General features: G+C 39.6%; 2 protein-coding genes across 4 annotated transcripts in view; both read right to left on the bottom strand.

The window, feature by feature from the left end:
* Positions 1-9,741: 9,741 nt before the first annotated feature.
* RPL14 (ribosomal protein L14) lies at positions 9,742-17,668 on the bottom strand. The gene is made up of 6 exons (XM_058183122.1): positions 17,550-17,668; positions 16,890-16,991; positions 14,917-15,011; positions 12,701-12,800; positions 10,340-10,393; positions 9,742-9,848 (listed from the first exon to the last, which is right to left on the bottom strand). The coding sequence occupies exons 1-6, from the start codon at positions 17,550-17,552 to the stop codon at positions 9,786-9,788; spliced, it is 417 nt and encodes a 138-aa protein (XP_058039105.1). The 5' UTR covers positions 17,553-17,668; the 3' UTR covers positions 9,742-9,785.
* A 3,696-nt stretch (positions 17,669-21,364) lies between these two features.
* Positions 21,365-22,880, bottom strand: part of ENTPD3 (ectonucleoside triphosphate diphosphohydrolase 3) — a 38,475-nt gene continuing 36,959 nt past the window's right edge. For all 3 annotated transcript variants that reach the window (XM_058183120.1, XM_058183119.1, XM_058183121.1), the window contains one exon: positions 21,365-22,255. In XM_058183120.1, coding sequence (XP_058039103.1) covers positions 22,022-22,255 — 234 coding nt within the window. In that variant the 3' untranslated portion in view covers positions 21,365-22,021. The remainder of the gene's footprint in view (positions 22,256-22,880) is intronic.

Here is a 22,880-nt window from a genome sequence, read left to right as displayed (position 1 = left end):
TTGGGAAATTATCGTCAAGTCTCCAACCTTCGCTTTGTGGGGAAGGTTGTAGAGAGTGTGGTGACATGGCAGCTTCCCCAGTACCTGGATGAAGCTGTCTATCTAGACCCGTTCCAGTCTGGCTTCCGGTCCGGATATAGTATGAAGACAGCTTTGGTCGCATTGGTGGATGACTTCTGGAGGACCAGGGATAGGGGTTGTTCCTCTGCCCTGGTCCTATTAGATCTCTCAGCGGCTTTTGATACCATCAACCATGGTATCTTGCTGCACCGGTTGGAGAGCTTGGGAGTGGGAGGCACCGTCTACTGGTGATTCTCCTCCTATCTCTCTAACTGGTCGCAGACGGTGTTGACAGGGGAGCAGAGATCGACTGCAAGGCGCCTTATTTGTGGGGTGCCTCAGGGGTCAATCCTCTCGCCTCTCCTGTTCAACATCTATATGAAGCCGCTGGACGAGGTCATCAGTGGCTTTGGGATGAGTTACCAGCTGTACGCTGATGACACCCAGCTGTACTTTTCCACCTCGGGCCACCCCAACGAAGCTGTTGAAGTACTGTCCCGGTGCCTGGAAGCCGTACGGGTCTGGATGGGGAGAAACAAGCTCAAGCTCAATCCCTCCAAGACAGAGTGGCTGTGGATGCCAGCACCCCGGTACAGTCAGCTGCAACCGCAGCTGACTGTTGGGGGCGAGTCATTGGCCCCAATGGAAAGGGTGCGCAACTTGGGTGTTCTCCTGGATGGACGGCTGTCGTTTGAAGATCATCTGGCGGCCGTCTCCAGGAGAGCTTTTTACCAGGTGCGCTTGGTCCGCCAGTTGCACCCCTTCCTCGACCGGGATGCCTTATACACGGTCACTCACGCTCTTGTCACCTCCCATTTGGATTATTGCAATGCTCTCTACATGGGGCTCCCCTTGAAGTGCACCCGGAGGCTTCAGTTAGTTCAGAATGCAGCTGTGCGGGTGATTGAAGGAGCCACACGTTGCTCCCACGTAACACTGCTCCTGCGCAGACTGCACTGGCTACCTGTGGTCTTTCGGGTGCGCTTTAAGGTCCTGGTTACCACCTTTAAAGCGCTCCACGGGTACTTACGGGACAGCCTGCTGTTACCTCACGCCTCCCACCGACCCGTACGCTCACACAGAGAGGGTCTTCTCAGGGTGCCGTCCGCCAAGCAATGTCGGCTGGCGGCCCCCAGGGGAAGGGCCTTCTCTGTTGGAGCTCCTACTCTTTGGAACGAACTTCCCCCTGGTTTCCGTCAATTACCTGACCTTCGGACCTGTCGCCGTGAGCTGAGAACGCATTTATTTATTCAATCAGGACTGGCTTAAATTTTTTAATCTTTAAATAATTTTAATTGGGGTTATTATTTATGAATTTTTAAGGGTTTTAAATTTGATTGTTTTAAATTTTGGCCATTTATGGAATATGTTTATTTTAAGTCTTTGTTTTAACTGTATATTGTACTGTTTTATAATTTGGCTGTACACCGCCCTGAGTCCTTCGGGAGAAGGGCGGTATAAAAATCTAAATAAATAAATAAATAAATAAATAAATTTGGCTTCTCCCTGTTCCCTGCTTCGTTCGCACAATGTTTGCAAGGTCCCCTCAGTAGAGCGAAGATTGCTTTCTGGGTTGACCATTTTGCAGATGTTGCTTTTTATATGGATTGCTTCTCCTTCCAACTTAAGAAAGTAAAAACTCTTGAAACGGAATATTTCAAAAGGAACCTTTTATTAAGCAGAAGTGACAGCAATGGATCCAAAGCAACGTCTGAGTACCCTTAGGCAAGACAAGTAGGATTAAAGCAGTAGAGACCCCTCCCTTAAGCCAGAATGCAGATTTTAGCCAATACACAAGTGTGAAGATGTTTTCTTTACCAGCTGCAGTGAGAACCTGATAAACATGTATTCACATCATTATTTTCCGTTACCCTTTAAATTGAAACAGTCCACATGGCTGTCATAAACATTCTTCAGCCCACATGGCTGTCATAAACATTCTTCCTTAAGGAGATCTCAGGGCGCTTTGGTGACAGGATATATGGAGGCTGAAGCCAAATACCCTGATTCGCTGGCCATTGTTTTGGGAGATCTAAACAAGGCAAACTTAAGGAAAGTACTTTCAGCATGTCAATTGTCCCACCAGAGGCAAGAATACTCTAGACCATTGCTACACAACACTAAAAGATGCCTATCGGTCTTTACCACGTGCAGCTGTAGGACACTCTGATCATTGCATGATTCACCTTGTACCTGCTTACAGGCAAAGATTTAAAGCCACAAAACCAATAATTAAATAAGTGAAAACCTGGACGGAGGAATCAGAATTAAAGCTACAGGCATGTTTTGACTGCACTGATTGGAATATTTTTAAAGATACCTCTGTAGACCTGGATGAACTCACAGATACTGTAACATCATATGTCAGCTTCTGTGAAGACCTATGTGTACCTACAAGGAACTTGCGAATATACAGTAACAACAAACCTTGGTTCACACCTAAACTTAAGCAGCTACGACATTCCAAAGAAGAGGCCTACAGAAAAGGTGGTGAGATGCTGTACAGTCAGGCCAGAGGTGCGCTGACAAGGGAGATCAGAGCAGCAGGAAGAGGCTGCTCTGAGGAGCTGTGGAATCAGTTTTCAGCAAATGAACCAGCAAACATGTGGAAAACTCTTAAAAATATCACCGGCTATGGCAAATCTCCTTCCCAGGCTGAAGGTAATCAACAACTGGCAGATGACCTGAATGAGTTTTACTGCAGGTTTGAAAGGAAACTACAGCCACCTATCTCCACAACCCCCATCTCAGACACACCAACAACAGCCAAGCCTCCTACAACTGACCCCATTTCATTGGGTTCACAACCCCTAGTGATCACAGAAAAAGAAATGCAGGACCTATTTCACAGACAAAAGCCAGGAAAAGCTCCAGGCCCAGACAAGATAACTCCTTCTTGCTTAAAAGTCTGTGCTGACCAATTGGCCCCCATCTTCACCCATATTTTCAATAAATCACTAGAGATGTGTTATGTTCCTTCTTGCTTCAAATGCTCTACCATCATCCCAGTGCCAAAGAAGCCCACCATCAAGGAACTGAATGACTACAGACCAGTTGCTCTAACATCTGTAGTCATGAAAACCTTTGAAAGGCTAGTGCTTTCCTACTTGAAAACCATCACGGATCCGCTGTTAGACCCCTTGCAATTTGCATACCGAGCAAATAGATCAACAGATGATGCTGTTAATATGGCTCTGCACTACATCCTACAGCATCTTGAGTCTCCAAAGACCTATGCAAGGGTCCTTTTTGTAGACTTTAGTTCAGCATTCAATACCATCATTCCAAACATTCTTCTAACTAAGCTAAACCAGCTACAGGTACCGGAACAGACTTGTAAGTGGATCACAAGCTTCCTAACAAACAGGAAGCAGCAGGTGAAGCTAAGCAAGATCACATCATATACCTGTACAATTAGCACAGGGGCCCCCCAAGGCTGTATGCTCTCCCCACTTCTCTTCTCTCTGTATACCAATGACTGCATCTCCAATGATCCAACTGTTAAGCTACTGAAGTTCGCAGATGACACAACAGTGATTGGTCTCATTCAAGACAATGATGAATCCGCATATAGACGAGAGGTCGAACGACTAGCCTTATGGTGCAACCAAAACAATCTGGAACTGAACACACTCAAAACCGTAGAAATGGTGGTAGACTTTAGGAAGTATACCTTCCATACTTCCACCTCTCTGATACTAGACAACACAGTATCAACAGTAGAAACCTTCAAATTTCTCGGTTCTATCATATCGCAAGATCTAAAATGGACAGCTAACATCAAAAACATCATTAAAAAAGGACAGCAAAGAATGTTCTTTCTGCGCCAACTCAGTAAGCTCAAACTGCCCAAGGAGCTGCTGATTCAGTTCTACAGAGGAATTATTGAGTCTGTCATTTGAACCTCTATAACTGTCTGGTTCGGTTCTGCAACCCAACAAGAAAAACACAGACTTCAGAGGATAATTAGAACTGCAGAAAAAATAATTGCTACTAACCTGCCTTCCATTGAGGACCTGTATACTGCACGAATCAAGAAGAGGGCCGTGAAAATATTTACAGACCCCTCGCATCCTGGACATAAACTATTTCAACTCCTACCCTCAAAACGACACTATAGAGCTCTGCACACCAGAACAACTAGACACAAGAACAGTTTTTTCCCGAAGGCCATCACTCTGTTAAACAAATAATTCCATCAACACTGTCAAACTATTTACTGAATCTGCACTACTATTAATCTTCCCATAGTTCCCATCACCAATCTCTTCCTATTTATGACTGTATGACTATAACTTGTTGCTGGCAATCCTTATGATTTATATTGATATATTGACCATCAATTGTGTTGTAAATGTTGTACCTTGATGAACGTATCTTTTCTTTTATGTACACTGAGAGCATATGCACCAAGACAAATTCTTTGTGTGTCCAATCACACTTGGCCAATAAAAATTCTATTCTATTCTATTCTATTCTATTCTATTCTATTCTATTCTATTCTATTCTATTCTATTCTATTCTATATAGGCCTTAAAATATCTGTTGACACAGGCAATCTAGTAAATTGAATCCAAATCTCCCCCTTCTCTCAAATGAATGGCAGTATCACTTTTAGGGATCTGACAATTTCCTTATAGATTATGGAACACCGGCTTCTGAGATATGCTCCTATTTTATTTTATTGGAACCTTTCTTCCTTCTACCCACACAGTGTTTTCCAGTGGTGCCAGTGGTTGCCATATGACACCCAATGAATAATAAAGCCAAGCTGCCTTGATTTTTTTCTTCAAATGATTTATATCTTTATATTTTTCTCCAAATGCATTTTGTATGATTCATCCATGCAAAACCTTTTATTCCAAAATGTTTCAGACTTAGGGTTTTTTTCTTCTTTCTTTATATGACTTTTCTAATGATCTGTGGAAATAAAACATTTCCTTTATATAACTCCCCCATGAAGATAACGTATGCTGTGCTGTGGAGCTGTGGACAATTATTCCCAGTGTCAGGTTAACTTTTCAGCAGTAACCCACAGTAACCTGTGGACTCTACTTTCAAGTTCTGGAGAGGTGTTGTCAAAAATTCAAGATCATGACCACAGCAAGATAAAGGTAAAAGTTTTCCATGTCCAGTCATTTCTGGCTCTGGGGCAAGGCTCATCTCTGTTTCTTACCCAAGGAAGCCAGCATTGTCCAAAGACATTTTTGTGTTCATATGGCCAGCATGACTGTATCTTCCATTGCCTCCCCCATCCCTGCCTCCTGTCACCTCTCTAGACAAGTCTTCAGCAAATGTATCACCACTAAATGCTCTACTTCTCACATGACAAGTGTATTCCTGCCCAGCTCTTCTGCAATCTTCATTTCAAGTGCCAGCATCAGTCTGCCCTTTGCTGGCCAATACATGAATGTTTGTTCCCTTTGTTGAAACCTTTGTTGAAATTGAAGAGACTGGATATTCCAACAGATTACAAGGCTCTTATTACAGAAAATATCGGAAACTTTCTATTAAAGAAGGTATCACAAAATACTAACTGAAAAGATGTCTAAACTTTTCCTTCTACAATATTCAGTTTCTCAGACTGAATCTGTTAGAAAAAATAACACATAGCATATATTCAAATTTGCAGGGAAATGCAATTAGTACTAAAAGATCATATTTTCTCTCCTTCATATTACACAGACCTACATAAATATTCATAATTTAGACTTATGTGTAAGAGGGGATTTTGTAGGCTCTTCCTCTCTTTGCTTATTCTCACATAAACAGAAAAATGGTACATAACCAGGAAAATGGTAAATATATTTTTTAAAATGTTTGCGATCATGTCCAAAGAACTACTATTGGGTCAAACTTAATTGTATATATGCCTAAACCTGTTCAAAAACTATTCCTCAATTATTAACTATAAAGAAATGGCTAGCCACAAAAAGATTGAGGCAGCATCCAGATAAAAAAAGCTATTAATCTCTACTTCAGGACAACATATTTGATAACAAATATATTATATGTTGTACACAATTAGTTCTTCTCTTAAGAGCAATTGAGGACACCAACCCATACTCAATGTGAAGTGAGTTCCCATGGCTAAGGAGATCTTCTTGTTGCACTTGCTAGATCAAAAACATTTTTCAAGTTAACTACAGCAAATAGGACTTGTAGTGTATTTTACATTGGAGTTGAAGGCAACAAAATGTTTGGAGACAGAAAAGCTAGATTGTACAAAGAATCTTACAGCAGATTTGTCTTAGAATGAAAACTTGAGTTAGAAAAATTTGCATGGAATAACCTTCTCTTGACTTCTTAATCTAGAAAGCTACCTCATATAAAATCAGATCATTAATCCACCAGTACAGATATTGCGGACAGATTACTCTGGATTCTAAATTTTCAAAAAAATAATGTTCAGCCCTACCTAGAAATACCACACATTGAACTAGACATTGTTCCATTTCAGGTAGTCCTTGATTACGATCACAACTAGGCCTGGAAAAATTCATTAAACAGCATAGTCATTAAGTAAGGTGTCATGTGATCACATACAATTTTACAACCTATTTTGCCAAGCAAATCACATAATTGTTAAGCAAACGTGGCTTCTCCAATTGACTTTGCCTGTTGGAAGCTGACTTGGAAGAATCACTATCACATGTCTGCAGGATACTGCAACTGTTGTCAAATATGTGAATTGTGCTAACATGATTGTTAGAGTGGTGTAATGATTGAAACTTCAAGGCCAGGCTGTAAGTCACTTTTTTCAGGAAAACCATAACTTTGAACAGTTGTTAAACAAATGATCATAAGTTAAGGACTACCCTTAATAGAAACAGCAGCTCCTAAACACCAATTCAATAAAAAAATACCAAAATCTCCAGATCTACAGTTACAATTGAAATAATCTACATTTCACACATTTTTCTTAAATGTAAAATTCTCTATATGAAGATAGGAAGCAAGTAGTAATTTTCTCACTAAAGAAGTAAAAAAAAATCCAATTGTGTTCTAGAGCACGCAGTATAATTATTTTCAGGCTGAAAGCCCTACTAAACATTGGTTGACATGTCAAAGACTGACTGCAAAAGTTGTCAGAGCCAATATATCTCTAACCATGATTAAATAGCCTTAAGTTTTACATTATTTTGCATTGAATAGATCTATAATCATTTTCTGCTGTAACTTTAAAATTAAACATTAAAGTTAATTAAAAAGAAATCAGACTATCAAAGAACATGATGACTGGACACTATCAGGACCTGTATACTGCACGAGTCAAAATGAAAATATTTACAGACCTCTCACATCCTGGACATAAACTGTTTCAATTCCTACCCTCAAAACGACGGCGCTACAGAGCACTGCACATCAGAACAACTAGACACAAGAAGTTTTTCCCCGAACACCATCACTCTGCTAAACAAATAATTCCCTCAACACTGTCAAACTAGTTACTAAGTCTCCATTACTATTAATCTTCTCATCGTTCCTATCACCCATCTCCTCTCACTTATGACCGTATGACTGTTTCCCTATGACTATCATTAAGTGTTGTACCTTATGATTCTTGATGAAGTATCTTTTCTTTTATGTACACCGAGAGCATATGCTCCAGGACAAATTCCTTGTGTGTCAAATCATACTTGGCCAATAAAGAATTCTATTCTATTCTATTCCTATTTCTATTCTATCAAAGCTGTGTCACCAGCCAGCTATAGAAAAATTCAGAAGTGTTAGATCGAAAAATGTGGAGACACCTGGCCAACAGAAACTGGAAGAGTCAGATTTAACTGAACAGATAACACATCATGATTATCTATGGTCCTTTAATAGTATCTCTGTCTCCAGTTCAATCATGCTTTCAATTCAGAACTATGAAAGTACAACCCAGTAGTTATATGAGACCTACCATATACCAGAATTTATTTCCAAAACAGATGGAACTAAACAAACAATACCCAATCTTTTATTGGAATATAGGAGGGATGTTAAGGAACAGAATGGTGCCATAAGTCTTTCAATAAAATAATAAAAAATAAAGAATGTGAGGGTGAACTGGCTGTAACATCTGTCACCCCACTGATCACCAGGGTTGATTTGGCTGGCTAGACGGGTGTCCCCTCCCTCCCTCACCCTTTCAAAGCTGCGTGCTCGGTGGAAGAGGGTGACCATCCCAGATACGAGTATATTGACCTTTGGTCAAGGGTATACGATAGCTGTGCTCCCCTGCTAGAACCTCCAAACAAGCTCAAGGTTTTAAAATAAGGCAAAATATAAAATAAATATTCTGAGCCCTTGTCTACTACTATTACTACAAGCAAGGATACTCTATAGATCCTTGTGTTAAATACAGTTTCAATTTTAACTGTCTTGTAGAGAAGCTGGCTGAAAATGATGCTGGCTTACAAAATCCTTTTCCAGATGCCAAGGTCTTCCATCACTTTAGCCTGATACTGTTTAAACCATGCTCACTACCGCCTGAATTTCCCTGTTCATGTCCTTCCTGGATCAGTTAAAAAAGAGTGAGTTATGTGCTTTTCATTTGGGCTCGTTAAGGCATTAAGATGGTAAAAGAAGCACATGTTGCTCTGTTCCAGGAATAAACTTGGGAGGGGGGGGAGAAAGGCAGTGATCCAAAGAGCATCTTCTCACAACAGTCACTCCCAAGTTAGTGTACATGGAACTGAAGTGAAGCAAAGCAGACACAAGGGCTTCATACAGAGCAAAATGGAAACCACATTTAATATGGACTTGGAAAATCTGGATAGTTTGCAGTACGTTGGCTTGGAAGCACACTGACATAATTTATTTCTCCTTCTAGAAGTGGTGGGCAGCTCATGCTGGTATAAACTTGGAGCAGGCTGTTGCTAAAGTGGGTAGAGGGGTGTTGCAGAAATTCATCTTGTATACCAGAACTGAAAAGCTTTGTTCAATCACTCAGTCACAATTTTCTTCCCAATGAGATAATGATGTGCTACATGGGACCACCTTGAACACCAAGCAGAAATTACAACCTGCCCAGAGCATAACAAAATGGGCAGTCTTTGCTCTGTTGTGCAAACTGATTTGTTCTATTTTTTCTGGGTACAATTCATGACAGGTCAGGTTTACAAAACTGCTCTCCGGTTTGCATATTTACACTAGTTTGGGTACAGTAGGCATGTTCCAGGCCTTCTCTCAAATATTGCCATCTAGCAGGACCTAGTAAGCATGCTTTTTCCATAGTACCAATAGCTGTTGAACACCCTTCACCTTGAGTTCCAGCAGGCCTCCACCCTCTTAATCTTCTGGGAATTAAAAAGTTAGGAGAGGGTGAGATTGGAGTCTGAAGATGGTTTTTGACTGATTTGGGATAATTATTACAGGCTTTTTATTTTATGGTGTTTATTTTTAATACCACTGCTGTGACTGTGCTTCTTCAGATGAGTAACTTTTAAATGTAGACAAGTCATTTTAATAAATGGTGTGTATGCACCAAGACAAATTTCTTGTGTGTCCAATCACACTTGACCAATAAAGAATTCTATTCTATTTTAAATAAAATATGTACCTACCCAATTTATGTGGGGCAGTCCTATCCTTGTACCACTAAGGATTATTCAATTAAACACAGTAGTCCTACAAATACTCAGGTTTTGTTAGTTTGATGAAAGAAACGAGAAAAATAATCAGGCAAGTCATGGATCATGTTCCGTGCATATTTAATTGAAGTGTTACTTGTTGACAATTTATGCTTTCTTGATAGATGCCTTTTGAAGCTTTTTAACTTCATGCTTGATGATCCGATTTCTCTGCAAAATAATTATGTATATAAGGCAAGAATGTTTCATTTTCATAAATTATTTACTTACAAGCAACTGAAAAATACCATATTTCAGTATTTAGTTTTATTAAATTTTCGATTAAGTTCTAGAGAAAAAACAGAACTATAATACTTACTGTTGAAGAATCCTATTCAAATTAAATTTTTATTTCAAATGAAATTTACTGATAAACAGCTAAAAGTGGAAAGCCAGCTGCATCAAGAGTTGACATTGGGTGTGTATTCATTCTATTTATACGTTTATAAACTACTCCAACCAATCTACTCTAAGTGACATGCAACCCCCAAATCTGTAACTTAGGTTACATTAAATTAAATACTATTACTACAACTAATAATAATAAATCAAGCAAAAATTGCACGTTGCAAAATTAAGGATTTTACCTTGCACCTGAAACCATTATATTTAGTGCTAGGAAAGTCTATTTGGCAAGAACACAATAAACCAATTGTACTTACCATTTTCTTTGCTTTCATAACCTTATAACGATCAAAATCCGTCATCTTGGCTTTCTATGGAAAGATTTTTTGACAAAGAAGTTTGAGATCCTGAGCCTTACCAAAAACTGCCAACTTCTTTATGCATTAGCAAAATACAACTGGTCATCCTATATGTAGCTTTTATTTTAAAAATCATCTTTATTAAGAGTATAGATCAGTATAAGGGGCAAGGTACAGTCACTTTTTAAAAAAACAAAGGGTCAGATATTAGATAATGCTGCTGCTACTGCATAGAACTTGGCAATATTGAACATTGTAAAAGAATCAGTATCTGAAAGCAACAGGAAGGTATAGTGTCCTGTGTGCCGTAGGTACTGAGGCCATACAGGTAGCCCTATTCAACAACCATTCAAAATTACAGTGGCGCTGAATGAGAGTTGATCCTTCAAACTGCACCAGTCATGGTTTTGTGGTTTGGGTGTCTGCAACTGGCTCACAATTATGATGGTCACAATATCCCATGGTCATATAATTGTCATATTTTTTGCCTTCACTGCCATCTTGCAACTAGTTGAATCAACAGGGAAGCCAGTAGATCATGAGATATTGCCCTTAACAATCTTGCAGGATTCATTTAACAACCCCAACCAGAATGTCTCCTGTTAAGTTAGTGGTCACACGACCCAGAATTTTATGTCATTTAAAAATGGAGTTGCTGATCTCAATTACGGTCACTAATAGAATACAACCTGTAATGGCAAGACAAGACTACTGCAAATATCTCTGTAGTACAGGCATCAGAGAAGTGCATACACTGCAATTTCTGTGTCTAAAATCACAGGCTAAACTATATTTTTGTTCACCACAGTTATGTAACACTTAGCATTTATAAAATAAATGCTAATTATAAAATATATAAAAATATCAAAAACATAAATATAAAATTGAAGCTATTTAAACAATTTGTTTTTGATTCTTATTACAAAGACATTAATTTTTCAAAATAAGCTCAGATTAAAGTTTATCCTTTTGGCTTCACTGAAGAACTATTAAATGGCCCAAGTCATCCAGAGAGAAGAGGGGACTGAGAGCATTCAACAAAGTGGTGCAGATTCATTTACACCTCTTTTATCTATATGCACCTTTAACCAATGACTTATGTACTATTAAAATGATTAAAACTAGTAAAAACGTAAGACTAGGAGAAATTTAAAGAGAGGGATAAAAATATTTATAAAAAGAAACAAAACTAAGCCTTTCCAAGATATTTTAAAAAGACTGCAAACAAGCTGCAAAAAGCTGAATTAATTGTGCTTCTTTTCATACAGAAGCTCAAGAGCATAAATGGTCTAAGTAGGCTGGAGTGAGACAGTGATTGCCTCACACTATTTTCTATTAGAAGCACTTTTAAAAATCATTCCTTTAGGTATTTTTTCAATAATCTAAATGGTAGGTGGTAGGTAGTACTTAGCACTGATGAGCCCTAATGTTGCAGTGGTTAGCAATAGCACTTAAATCTTATGTACCCCTTCACGCTGCTTTACAGCCTTCTTTAGGTTTACAAAGTCAGAATATGGCATCCAACAATCTGGGTCATTTTACTGATGTTGGAAGGCTGAGTCAATCTTAAGTCTTAAACCTTAAGAACTGAACTCCTGGCAATGAATTAGCCTGCAGTACTGCATTCTAACCACTAAATCACCATAATTCTTTAGTTAGAATGCAGTATTGCAGACAAACTGCCCAGAGCCCTGGAGTTCGTTCCTGATAGAGTTCAAGGTTGATTCACCCTTCAAATATTGAAAAAATGACCACCAGATAGTTGGGGGCAATATGATGACACTGTAAACTACTCAGAGAATGCTGTAAAGACTATAATATACGAGTCTTAAGTGCTATTGCTACTATCCCAATCTCTGTTGTCCTAGGACAGGGGTGTCAAACTCACGGCCCACAGGCCAGATATATCGTGTGCTGGCCACGCCCACCCCAGTTTAGCAAAGGAGAAAGAAGTCCCGATACATCATGTGACAATGTGAGTTTGACACCCCTGTCATAGGATAATGAGTGAGGTATAAAAATTGTTATCTATGAGAGCATCTGAAACCATGTGGAGCAAATGCCGTTTTGTTGGAAATTCAGGATACAGTATGAGGAAAAGGACAATCTCAATCCAAACTGTTTTCTGAAGTCCTACAATCTGCTGCACCTGAAATGGCAGAATCATTAAAAAAGGTGTTTGCTAAACTGATTACATAGGCAGTTAACTGGCAACAAATAAGAAACAGAGTTCTTAATTGTACTTCATTATTTAGCTGCTTCCAAAATGCCCATTTAACTCAAAAGTATTGCATGTTTTGTATCGTTTCAAACACATACCTTTTCCCTAGCCTCAATTTTTTTTGCCCATCTGGTGGCCTTCCATTTCTCATTAATGTTTTCTTTTTCCCAGGCAACTCGCACACATTTTTGACGCGCACTGTATTAAAACAAAACAAAAAATCTATTTGTAGGATTACTTTTAGTTTTTACAATCAACATACATTAAGATCACTTAAAAATATTTATTTTTCTATGCCAGTTGATAGATTTATTACTGCTAATTTTCTGCTAATAATATTTAGTGAATGGTACAGAAAAAAATAAGGCAATAATCCTAGCAACAATAACTTTCCATGTTAGTCCCTTTAAAAAAAAACTCTCACACAAAACATTATTTTCAAAAATACCTAGTTTTTCTTCTTTGGGAAAACAAAATCACTAATAATTAACACTTAATAATTTTCCAGGAAGAGAGCCACATCCCCCCAAAATAGGAAGAAAAGTATCAAATTATAACAGAATATCAGAATTGGAAGAGAGCATGGAGGTCTTCTAATCCAATCCCCTAGAGTAGGAGTCCCTATACCACTTTAAACCAATGGCTGTCCAGTCTCTTCTTAAAAGCCTCCAGTGATTAGTACTCCAGTGAGAGTACCCACAACTTCTGGAGGCAAATTGTTCCACTGATTAACTGTTCCAACTGTCAGGAAAATTCTCCTTATTTCTAGGTTGGATCTCTCCTTGATAAGTGTCTACCCATTACTTCTTCGCCTGCCGTCAGGTGCTTTGGAGAATAGGTTGAGCCCCTTCTTCTTTGTGGAAGCCCTTTAGATATTGGAAGCTTGCTATCATGTCATCCCTAGTTCTTCTCTCCATTGGACATATCCAATTCCTGCAACCTTCTTCATGTTTTAGCCTCTAGTCCCATAATCATCTTTGCTGCTCTTCTCTGAACAGTCTCAACATCTTTTTTGTATTATGGCGACCAAAAGTGAATGCAATATTCCATCTATGGTTTTACTAAGATATTATAAAGCAATACTAACACTTCATGTGATCTTGCTTCTATCCCTTTGTTAATGCAGCCAGACTGTATTGGGTTTTTTGGCAGCTGTAGCACACTGCTGGTTCATATTTAAGCAGTTATCTATTAAGACTATTTCATTTTGTTCTCAATTCATGAAAAGTTAACGTATTAATTATATTCACTATTATAAATCATGCATATAATAAGATGGCAGTTTGGTAAGTAATTTTTGCAGGTTTCTAAAGTCTTCATCCAAGATTGAACACATGAATACTTGGAATTTATACTTGCTCCAGTAACATGATAGAACAAATATAGTTTATTGTGTTATTAAACTACTACTGGAACCTGAAACTGATAGAATAGGAACATTAAAACTTTTAGTAATTTATTTATAAAATATTCAATTGTCCAAATTGATTGCCTACATAATTATACATAAAATAAACAATACATATAAATTCAGGATTGTTAGATCAAAGTAACATGGCTAAAAATTACTTCCTAGTGACTATCCAATCTAATGCCTAACTAAGAAATGTCCAGGGCTTTCTAGAATGTTGCAAGTGAAGGGACCAGCCTTACTATTGTTCAGAACAATCTGTAACAATACCTTAAACAAGCCCAATCTTATAGGGCAGACAAATTATTGACTGCAATGGTTCCTAATTTTATTGGTCTCTACCATATAAGTTCTAAAGGTAATAATCAGTGCTTTGAATGGAGTCCAGTCATGCAGTCATGACACATGGTAACAAAGGGTATGAGTTACCACAACTAAGGCTTCTTTGTACTATTAAGGCATAAGTGAATATAGAAACAAAAACTGCCTTAGCCATGGCTTCTATCTGCAGATCTACCATGACCAGTGAGTCAAGAATAAACCCAATTGCTCCTTCGGGGCAATATGTTTCCATCTAGAACATAGTTGTTTAATCTTTTGGTTTGCCTGGGCCACATTGAGTGAATAGGAATTGTCTTGGCTGTATATGAAATATGTAATATACCTAATCTATGTAAATAATACACTTCCTATTTAAAAAAATATTTTTTATCTTATGGGGCTGCATGTGGCCCATGTGGACATGCCTGACCTAGAACCTAGAATATATAATAGCCACAGCCAACCCTCAAGGATTCTTTTTGAGAATATACAAGAGCTGTTTCTCCATATTCTCATAAAGTTTTCAACAATGATAAGATAAAATTCTTATTAGTAGTAATATTGAAGTACCATATAACCAACCTGTGAGGAAACTTCAAAACAAAATCAGTTAATTGCATGCACTTGAAGGGCATAGCCTGCCTTCTGACGCCACTGCAAGGGCCATCAACTAGGGCCTGTAAAAATCAAGGGAGAAATGTGTTTTCTGGATTAATGTTTAATGCAAAAAATACTTTCAGTAGCCTACAAAGAAATCCAGATTTATTAAAAGCATAGTTTTTAAAGAAGTAAATGGAATTTTAATGGAGAAATTAAAGGTCATCAGTGGTCCCCCCCCTCTATTTTCAGCCCATTTTACACTCACAAGTAACATTTATAAGATACCACAGGTTTTAATTTCTACCTCTGGAGATTTTTTAAGGACCACAAGAAAGATTTAAAGGAGCCTCAAAAACACTAGTATGAATGCTACTTTACATTAATGTAACTATTTCATATCAGAAACCAATGCACATTCTTTTTAAAGGTCCTTTTATGAAACTAAATGAAAAGGATATTAGCAAATTACCGGACAATTTCCTTAAGTATTGAGTTTATAAATAAACTTGCCAAAAATAATCATACCTAAGAAAGCAAATTTACTTATAAGGTTTATGTGATTTTATCCATAGTGTAGACAATCACTGTACTTTAAAAAATTCAGGGTAAATCAAGCTGGAAACTAACTTTGAAGGTATAATGTTCTCAGAAAGCAACCTGTTCAGATACTTATCTAGGAAACTGAATCATGAGCTGTCTCAAGAAAGCCCACAAATTACAAGCTTGTTGAGAAGATAAAGGCCTGCAATTTTAACTATAATGGAGAAAAAAATACACCTTGGTAACTAGTATGGAATACATACTAATAGCCTCTTGGGCATACACTGCAGCTATGTAGAAAAGAAAGCTACATAGTAAGAAAAGCCACAATATTGTCTTCTATTTATCCATGTGGTACAGCTGTATTATTATTACCTTTCCATCTTTCATACAAATTTCTCTTATTGTTATTATACTGTTGCTTTATATGTGCACTAAGTTTCCGCACTCTACCACTCTAATGGCAGAAAGCGAAGAGAAACTAAAGAGCCTATTGATGCAGGTGAAGGAGGAGAGTGCAAAAGTTGGCTTGAAACTCAACATTAAGAAAACTAAAATCATGACATCCAGCACTCTCAATTCCTGGCAGATAGATGGGGAAGAAATGGAGGTAGTGACAGATTTTATTTTCCTGGGCTCCAAGATCACCGCAGATGGGGACTGCAGCCAAGAAATTAAAAGACGCTTGCTCCTGGGGAGGAAAGCTATGGCAAATCTAGACAGCGTACTAAAAAGCAGAGACATCACCCTGCCAACAAAAGTGCGTATAGTCAAGGCTATGGTTTTCCCAGTTGCAATGTATGGCTGTGAAGGTTGGACCATAAGAAAGGCTGACCGCCAAAGAATTGAGGCCTTTGAACTCTGGTGTTGGAGAAGACTCCTGCGAGTCCCTTGGACTGCAAGGTGAACAAACAAGTCAGTTCTAGAGGAGATCAACCCTGACTGCTCTTTAGAAGGCCAGATCCTGAAGATGAAACTGAAATACTTTGGCCACCTAATGAGAAAGAAGGACTCAATGGAGAAGAGCCTAATGCTGGGAAAGATTGAGGGCAAAAGACGAAGGGGATGACAGCGAACGAGGTGGCTGGATGGAGTCACTGAAACAGTAGGCATGAGTTTAAATGGACTCCAGAGGATGGTAGAGGACAGGAAGGCCTGGAGGAATGCTGTCCATGGGGTCGCGATGGGTCGAACATGACTTCGCAACTAACAACAATAACAACAAGTTTCCGCACTGGAGATAAATTCCTTGTGTGTCTAATCACTCTTGGCCAAATAATTCTATTCCATTCTATTGGTGGACTAAAGGTTGGAATAACTAGTCCTAAGTGCAATTCTTTATCACTGCTATCTATCACAGATAAGTACATAATCTTATTAAATATATAACATAGAGCATACCCAGCGAAACTTACCCTGTTTTGGTCGATGATGTCAACCACTGCAACTAGTTTTCCTGCATGTGGTCCAAATGAAATATAAGCAACTCGGCCAATCTCAACATAGCGCTTGAACACCTTAATCAGATAAAGTTTAATTATTCAAATGATTAATTACTAGACAAGTTTATAGAATTATGCAGTTCTTCTAACAGTCCTTCAAAGGAAGTAACTTTTTTACATGCTCTACTGAACTTTGAAATAATTGAATAATTTAAATAAATATAATTATATTATAATATATTCTCAGCCATTTAGATGTGATCGGAGCCACGTCATGAATTTGCAGAAACGCGGCCCTACAAGTTACAGAAATCTAAGGAACTTCTGTTGAAGACTTTCTCACCGTGGCCGAGTAGTATTCTATCTTCCCCACCAGAAGAGAATGATTAAAAAAGCTGTCAAAAGCTGTCACCCCCGTCCCTCGTTAACCGCCCGCTACTATCTCTTCCATTTACGCTCAAGACAGACTGTTAGGCCCTTCTCCCCATGGCTCTTTCCGTCTCCGTCTTTCTCGGCTTAAATCAGCCGAGGGGAAATGAAGGCTGTCCCGAAACCCTTCACAACCACCCTGGACTTCAGCGAGTCTTAAGAAAAGCGCCATGGACAAGGCCTCGGCCATGCGCCGGCGATTACCATGATGGCTGCCACACGAGTCGACTCACAAAAAAAGAAAGAACAGCTTCCGGACGCCTCGAGATACCCCAACTGCGGATGTACACCAGAGGAAGAGGCGGGACTCAGTTCGCGGCGAAGTGCAGGCTGAATATCAGAGATTGCACAATTGGATAGGAGAAGGGCCGCGTTGACTGACAAGAGCAAGTACTATTACGCATGCGCATTACTGGCCCTTTTGCTCTTTTTTTCCTTCAAGGAATGAATGAAATCAATTGGATGAATTCAAACGATTATGTCTTGCGCATGCGTTGTCTTGTGGCAGAAATCTGAGAAAGTGTCTCTCCTTGTTCTCCTCCACTATATTCATGTGGGTGTATGTATGTTGATTGTGGGCCGATAATAAAGTAAAATAAATTCCTGAGCAATCTGAGGCAACTTTAAGTCTTGTCGACTGAGTTCACGGGCCGAATTTGAACTGTATGCTGTTCCTTCTTGTTAATGTATTTTGGGCATTTGCAAAGTACCCTGAACGTAATAATAATGATTAAAACTAGTCGAGTTTAGAATATTATTTGTGCAGTCACAGAGTTTTTAATTAATCTCGTGTTGTGCGAACAGAACCACGGATTTGCCGAAAAATGGAGTTTATTACTGGCTTTCCTACTGGAGTTCCTGTAGGCAATACAAAGAAAAAAAGAGCCCAAACTGTTGGTTTTTAACATATACGCTTTTTAAACTTTCAATCTGCCTTTTAAACAGACATTTTTGGATTTCAACGTCTTTCATGGTGACATTATGTTTTTAACCTGCCCTGATTAGATATGATTGTCTTATATGAAGAAAGTTTAGCACCCATCCCACCTAGAAGGATGAAACACTTTGGAAAATATTAAGGCAGATTATTGTATTTCCCTGGATGATAAAAGGAGAAGCAGGTTTTTAAAGTCAAAGAGTAGCTTCCTGCCCCCAGCAGATCAAACATTAAGATTTACAGATTAAGACTGGGCCAGCCTATCTACAAAATAAAAGACCTCAACTCCAAGGTGATGGAATTAAGATATGACCCTCCAGGACATAATAGGATTAGCCCTCTATCCATTTGCAGCAGAGCTCACCACATGGCACCTGGGGATATTACATCACCCAGCACAGTTCAACCAGGTTTATCTCAGGCAAACTCCTAGGATTTGCACATGACCCCTACAGCAACCAATAGGATAAATTTCTTGCACAGAAACGGGAAGCTCTAGAGCAGTGATGGCGAACCGTTTAGGGACCGAGTTCCCAAACTGCAACCCAAAACCCATTTATTTATCACAAAATGCCAACACGGCAATTTAACTTGAATAATGAAATTTTATGAAGAATTTCAATTAGTCTTTCACAACTTGACTTCTCCCTGGTGGCATTGGTTTTCCTTAACAGCACAACTCAGGATTGATGGGAGTGTAGTGCAGTAGCCTCTGGAGGACCATCACAACCTTCCAACCTACCTACCTACCTTCCTTCCTTCCTTCCTTCCTCCCTCCCTCCCTCCCTTCCCTTCCCTTCCCTTCCCTTCCTTCCCTCCTACCTCCTCTGATTTCACCTTCCTTTCTTTAATCCTGTATATTATGCTTCACTATTGTTAGTATTTATTAAAGAATGCTGTGTAGCTTAGAAGCTCTCAACAAAAATAACAGCAGCTGTTGTTTGTGGCTGAAGCTATCCCAGACACATGCACACACCCACATGCACACCCTATTTTTATTCCACTTTCCCTGGGTCCTTGGGAAAGGAATGGCATTTTTCCTCGTCCTGTCTTTAATTAATTAACCCCCCTGGCAGCCTTTTAGCTACTATTGTCCCATCTTGCTTCCCACTCCCATTAAAACAAGGCTAGGGAAGAAAGCTGGGAGGGGGGAATCTAAGAGGGAGGGAAGAAGAGACCAGGCAGATCTTTCTCTGAATAGCTTCCCACCCAGATTTCGACTGATTTCTCTCTGATCCTTCGAAGAACAGATTCCACCCCTCTTTTTGGACTCTGGACCGCCGGGCCTTTATTTTCCCCATTTATTGGGGGAAATTGGATTTTTATTGGGTCTTCCCCCCCGCCCCCTGCCAAAAGAAAAGCCAGCCAGGCATCTCCTCCTAGAAGCCCCCCTACCTTTTCCCCTGCTTCCTTCCCCCTACCCCCCACTCAATCCCACTTCGAGACAGAGGAGCGTGTGCTGGAAATGTATGTTGGAGCGATGTGGAAGCACGCCTTCTGACCCTTTGGTGCTCTGCCCACAACCCTCCGCACTCCTCCAGGCCCAGCTTGCGGAGGAGGGGGAGCAGCCCTGATGTCTCCGTTGCCCTCCATGGCCCCAGCTATTGCTGCCCGGCTTCCTGAAGCCAAGCCAGGGCTCTCCACTGTCTGACTTGCCAATTGGGGTGCTTCTGTTGGGCCAGCCACCCCTCTCCGCTGGACTTTTGTGCTTCGTGCTTGGCCAGGGAGGGGAGCACTTCCCCATGCCACCCTCTTCTTTCTCTTGGTCCTGCCGTCAAGGGAGGAGGAAGGCCAGGCTTGGGGGATGGCCCCTCCACAAGATCCGGCCTCTGCTGTTCTTTCCCAACTAAGGCTCTGCCCATTGCCACAACTGCGACAGGGTGACAGCTCTTTCATCCCTTTGCTGTGACAGGGCCACAGGGAGCCGCAGCAGAGGCGTGAAAGAACTGCATGGGTCGCATTATGGCTCTGCATTGTAATGGGCTTCAGGAGGAGGGGACCCCGTTTCCCCTATTGTGAAGTGCGTGAATGAAAAAGTTCACTCAATCAATTCCAACTCCGCAAGATCTTTTTCTTTCATGAGAAGTTGGAATTGATGGAGTGATACATGATGGAGAAACTCAATTGAAACTGGGTTGGGGCGAATGAGGGTATAAATAATACTCACTCCCTACTTTATGTGTTCAACTGCACCAGGACCATGTGCTTAGTGGTTCTGTTCCATTAAAACATCCTTCCAAGCAGCCTCCATGTTTCAAGTGTCTTTCTCCCCACTTGGAACTGAACCCAGATGGACATTTCTTCCAACATATAAAATTAAAGGATTCTTTATTCTAATAATTGGAACTGCCAGAGACTAGTAAGTAGGACATGTAAACAATTAAAAATGGGGAAAATAGATTGCTTCTAAAACAGTGGTTGAAACACAGATATCATCATCAAAAAGGAAGTGTGCCAGTCTGAACAATATGTACGAATTGCGGAGCCCCATTTATCAAGAGTTCCCATGCTAGGTCTAGGCCTGTGATGGCAAACCTATGACACACGTGCCAGTGGTGGCACAGAACACCCTCTCTGATGGCATGCAAGCCATTGCCCCAGTTCAGCTCTGCCATGCATGCATGCATGCCTCCCACCGGCCAGCTGGTCTTCGGGTCTCTGCCGCACATGCGGGGGGGGAGGGGAGAGCATGTGGGGGGCGTGTTGCAGAGGGCTGCGTGCATGCGCAGGATGGGTTGCATGGGGGCATGCATGCATGCTGAGGGCAGTGGGGCACGTGCAGGGGACAACGCGCACATGCACAGGGGTTTGCAGGGAAGCTGCACATGCATGCACAGGAAGGGGCACATGCACAGGGGCCACACACGCATTGCATCACATTGTAGTCCCAACAAATCGGATGGGGGGCAGTAACTTTAAAAAACAGTCGGCTATATTAAAATTCAAAGCACTGTTTATGAGAAACATGGAAAGATTTGAGAGGATTCCTGAATGTTTCAGACTTGCCATCAAGTTGATGGGTTGGGGACACTGAACATCATATGTCTTGAAGTAGAGAGGAGACATGTATTACTGAGTTTATTGACTTTATGCAAATATAATGCATGAATTCTATCATTGGCATATCAATTGGTGGGCAACAATATTTTAGAGACACTACAGCTCTGTATTATTTCTTAATCGGTTTCCTGATTGTTAATCTTTCCTGCCCAATAAATCTAAACATGTAGGAATTATTTTTCCAGAATGGTTGGAACATATTTTCCCAATAACTTTGATTCTTGTCACATTCCTTTTGCGTATACGAAATTAGATTTTTGCATTTCATATTACTAATCTTATCACTAATTACTAAACTGAATTACCAATTCCAACTTCATGAATGTTTGAAAAGGGTATTTTTCAAATTATTCATCATCAGAAATATAAACAAACCTGGTTAGTTTACTTTAGGTGATTTTTTTGCCTCCCATCAAAGGCTATTTAGTTCTTGAGTAAATAAAGAACTAAACAATCTCCTTCTGATAGTTCTTTCCCCTTGCATATTAGGACTGCTTGATTTTTTATTTTTATATCTGCATATCACAATTAAATCCTGAACTGCATCAAAGTTCTAGATAAGATCTAAAATAGATTGAGGTATTCATAATGCAATAGTTTCTTATAGCTACTGGGGTTTTGCCCTCCCTCCTCTTTTTACATAATTAGTGAAAGTTCTGGTCTCTTTTTTGAACTTATTTTATTCTATGGCAAACACATGTTCAACTTGACAAGTGTTCTTCTGCATGCGAGACCGAACATATGAATATACCAGGAAAATAAGACACAGTAATGCCACTGCAGTGAAGGAGAGTAGCAGTCCAGCAAACAAAGAAGGATTTATAGGTAACCAAATCCTGTTGCTTTCTGCTGGGATCATATTTGTGAGGCTAAGCATATAGCCCAGTGACCAGGCAATGCTGCTGTTATCAACCTAAAACACAAAAAAGAAACACATTACTGCTGTTAAAATGTAAGACCTTTGTTATTACAAAAAGCAAATGCTTCTATATCAGGCATATCCAACCATTAGCTAGTAATGTAGGCCCACAAAAACTTTTAAGAGTAATTTATATGCATTAAACTATATATTTTATAAGCAACCCAATACAATTCCTCTTCATTCAATATAAATTAGTCAAGCCAAAACTATACTCTATATCTACATAAAGACACTCCTTCATTGAATTCAACTCCTGATGACTAAATGGAGATGTTGTTGTAATTTTTCTTTATAATTTTAAAACAACACTGAAATAAAGTATAAATCAGTCCCCACCCTTAGTTTCCAAGCTGATCATTTGCTGAAGCAGTTGTGGGACATTAAAATATTTTCACCCATTTTGCACAAGTGGTGCCATGATCTGTCTTTACCAACTGAATGCACAGATGAGGGAAATCTTTCTGGCAGCAAGATAACTCTGCTGTTGTTTTTTTTAAAATAGTACATATATTTGAATACAAAAATTATATAAGCCTTCAATTTATATATTCTTTTCCTTTAAGGAAAAGAAGGATTAATCCTTAAGGATTAAGGAATTATATCAGAACTCAGAACT

This window comes from Ahaetulla prasina, chromosome 4, assembly GCF_028640845.1.
Source record: "Ahaetulla prasina isolate Xishuangbanna chromosome 4, ASM2864084v1, whole genome shotgun sequence".
NCBI lineage: Eukaryota > Metazoa > Chordata > Lepidosauria > Squamata > Colubridae > Ahaetulla > Ahaetulla prasina.
This window is presented reverse-complemented; position numbering and strand designations above follow the sequence as displayed.

Bases quoted from the DNA above. Each gene is read 5' to 3' on its own strand.
- RPL14 (XM_058183122.1), bottom strand. The intron at 15,012-16,889 runs GTAAGTTTCGCT...TGATTTTTACAG, and splicing joins ACATCATCGACCAAAACAGG to GCCCTAGTTGATGGCCCTTG. The intron at 10,394-12,700 runs GTATGTGTTTGA...ATCTTTCCATAG, and splicing joins AAATTGAGGCTAGGGAAAAG to AAAGCCAAGATGACGGATTT.